The sequence below is a fragment of the Apaloderma vittatum genome, unplaced genomic scaffold (assembly GCF_000703405.1).
Source record: "Apaloderma vittatum isolate BGI_N311 unplaced genomic scaffold, ASM70340v1 C12027830, whole genome shotgun sequence".
Classification (NCBI taxonomy): Eukaryota; Metazoa; Chordata; class Aves; order Trogoniformes; family Trogonidae; genus Apaloderma; species Apaloderma vittatum.
The window spans coordinates 1-2,017 of NW_009746826.1; the positions used below are offsets into that span (position 1 = coordinate 1).

The 2,017-nt window shown below is 39.3% G+C and overlaps 1 protein-coding gene across 1 annotated transcript; it reads left to right on the forward strand.

Moving 5' to 3' along the window:
* Nucleotides 1-507: 507 nt before the first annotated feature.
* LOC104269572 (cytochrome c) lies at nucleotides 508-1,272 on the forward strand. The gene is made up of 2 exons (XM_009877488.1): nucleotides 508-684; nucleotides 853-1,272. Exons 1-2 carry the CDS (start codon nucleotides 516-518, stop codon nucleotides 999-1,001), a joined length of 318 nt encoding a protein of 105 aa, XP_009875790.1. The 5' UTR covers nucleotides 508-515; the 3' UTR covers nucleotides 1,002-1,272.
* Nucleotides 1,273-2,017: the final 745 nt, after the last annotated feature.

A 2,017-nucleotide genomic window follows, 5' to 3' on the forward strand; every position in this document is an offset into this window, starting at 1 on the left:
CCGCTGGCGGGTGCTCGAGAGGCGTCCCCGGTCGCGCTGGCCTTGTGCCGCCGCCCTCGGCTCCTTCCAGGGCGGTGTGCCGGTGCGCCTTTCCAGCCGAAGGGGAAAACTGCTTAGACGGCCCCGTGCCTGTACAGAAGGTTATCCATGAGTAGGAAACCTTCCTGTCATAGATAAACAAGCTGTATGTGGAAGTTACGTTTAACTTATTTTTCAAAAATGATCTCCACGCTGTTTAAATCCCATGGGGCGGTTACTTCAGCTGCAGGAAGGTTTTTCCTGCTCCTCAGTCATGTTTATTACCTGTACACCTTTTACCTAGTCTAATGATTCTGTGGTAATCTTCATACCCAGGAGCTATAGTTTGTGGATATAAGGTGTGCTGGGGAATTGATAGGCTGATGAGACATATATACGCTTTTGTAAACCTACAGGGCACTTTTGAAGTTTTGGTTGAACAGGTGACCTTGAAATTCTGATACTGACCTCTGTGTGTTCTTGGTCTAGCAGTGAAAATGGGAGATATCGAGAAGGGCAAGAAGATCTTTGTCCAGAAATGTTCCCAGTGCCATACAGTTGAAAAGGGAGGCAAGCACAAGACTGGACCCAACCTGAATGGCCTATTTGGACGCAAGACTGGACAAGCTGAGGGTTTCTCTTACACGGATGCTAATAAGAATAAAGGTAAACTTAAACTCATGAGTTACTAGGGTCAAAAACATTAATTTCTTGGTAATAGTTCTAGAAGTACTGAAGTCTGCTAAAAAGTGAAATAATACAGAGGACAAGAATATAAGTGTGCTGCTTTTTTTTTTTTTAAGTCATGAACTATCTTTTTTTTCTTCTTTCTAGGTATCACCTGGGGTGAGGATACTCTGATGGAGTATTTGGAAAATCCAAAGAAGTATATCCCAGGAACAAAGATGATTTTTGCGGGTATTAAGAAGAAGTCTGAGAGAGCAGACTTAATAGCATACCTGAAAAGTGCCACTGCAAAGTAAAAGTTATGTGCTGCCTTATTTATTTCACAAAGGAGATGGCAACGGAAATGTCTGTGATGCGATTGGTTTTTAAACTTTCTATTTTTACATGTACTGTGTCTAACCTTAAAATCTGTCTCGCCCATCAGATAACATTGCTCATGGTGGGTCACTGGAGTACACGCTTGTTTGGCAGCCATTAACTCAATGGAAACTATGTAATTGGGTTGATTTAAATAACTATAATGTTCGGTCACTCTTGATCACAGAATTAAAAAAAAATAAATAAACATTTCCTGCCTCTTCATTGTTTAAAAAAAAAATCTATAACTAATCAAAACAAGTCATTGTCAACAGCATAACAGCTTTGACAGCACAATTCTTTCAGATTAAAAAGCAGAGTGATCTTTGGCATCTTCCACCATCTGTCTTCTGTTGCATCACTTTAAAGATTTTAAGAAGAAAAACCAACAAAGGCTAAAAAAAAATTCAAGAAAATATTTTTCTAAATTTAATGAGTGCTAGGTGCTGTGGTATATATTAATCTGTTTAAAGCTTGCGATAAGAGTACACTTCATCTGACTTAAGTACTCTTTGTGAAATGGTGGTTGTGCCTCGCCATCTTTATCTAGGGGAAGCATGTTACCTAATTTATCCAGACTGACAGCTGCATGTACCAGTACTGTATAACTCCCCTTCAGAAACATCTTCGGTTTTTTAAGTGTTACTGAAACTCTTTGTTCAAGAAATCTTCTGAAAATAGCCATTCTTGCTGTAATGAATAGAAAACCATCCTGTTCTGTAAATACAAGTGCTAAAGACCAAACTGAGAGTTATAGAATCTTCTTAATTCAGCAGAAACATTCACTTAATATCTACCGTTACAGGCAATTTCAGGTGAAGGGGTATAAGAATGAATGTGCTGGTAAACTAAAAGGAAACAGTCTTCCTCTGTGCCTGGCTGGAGCTGATGTCATTACCTCTGAAGGTTCTGTTACACACAGTGTAAAGCAGTATTTTTAATGTTTTAACTGCAT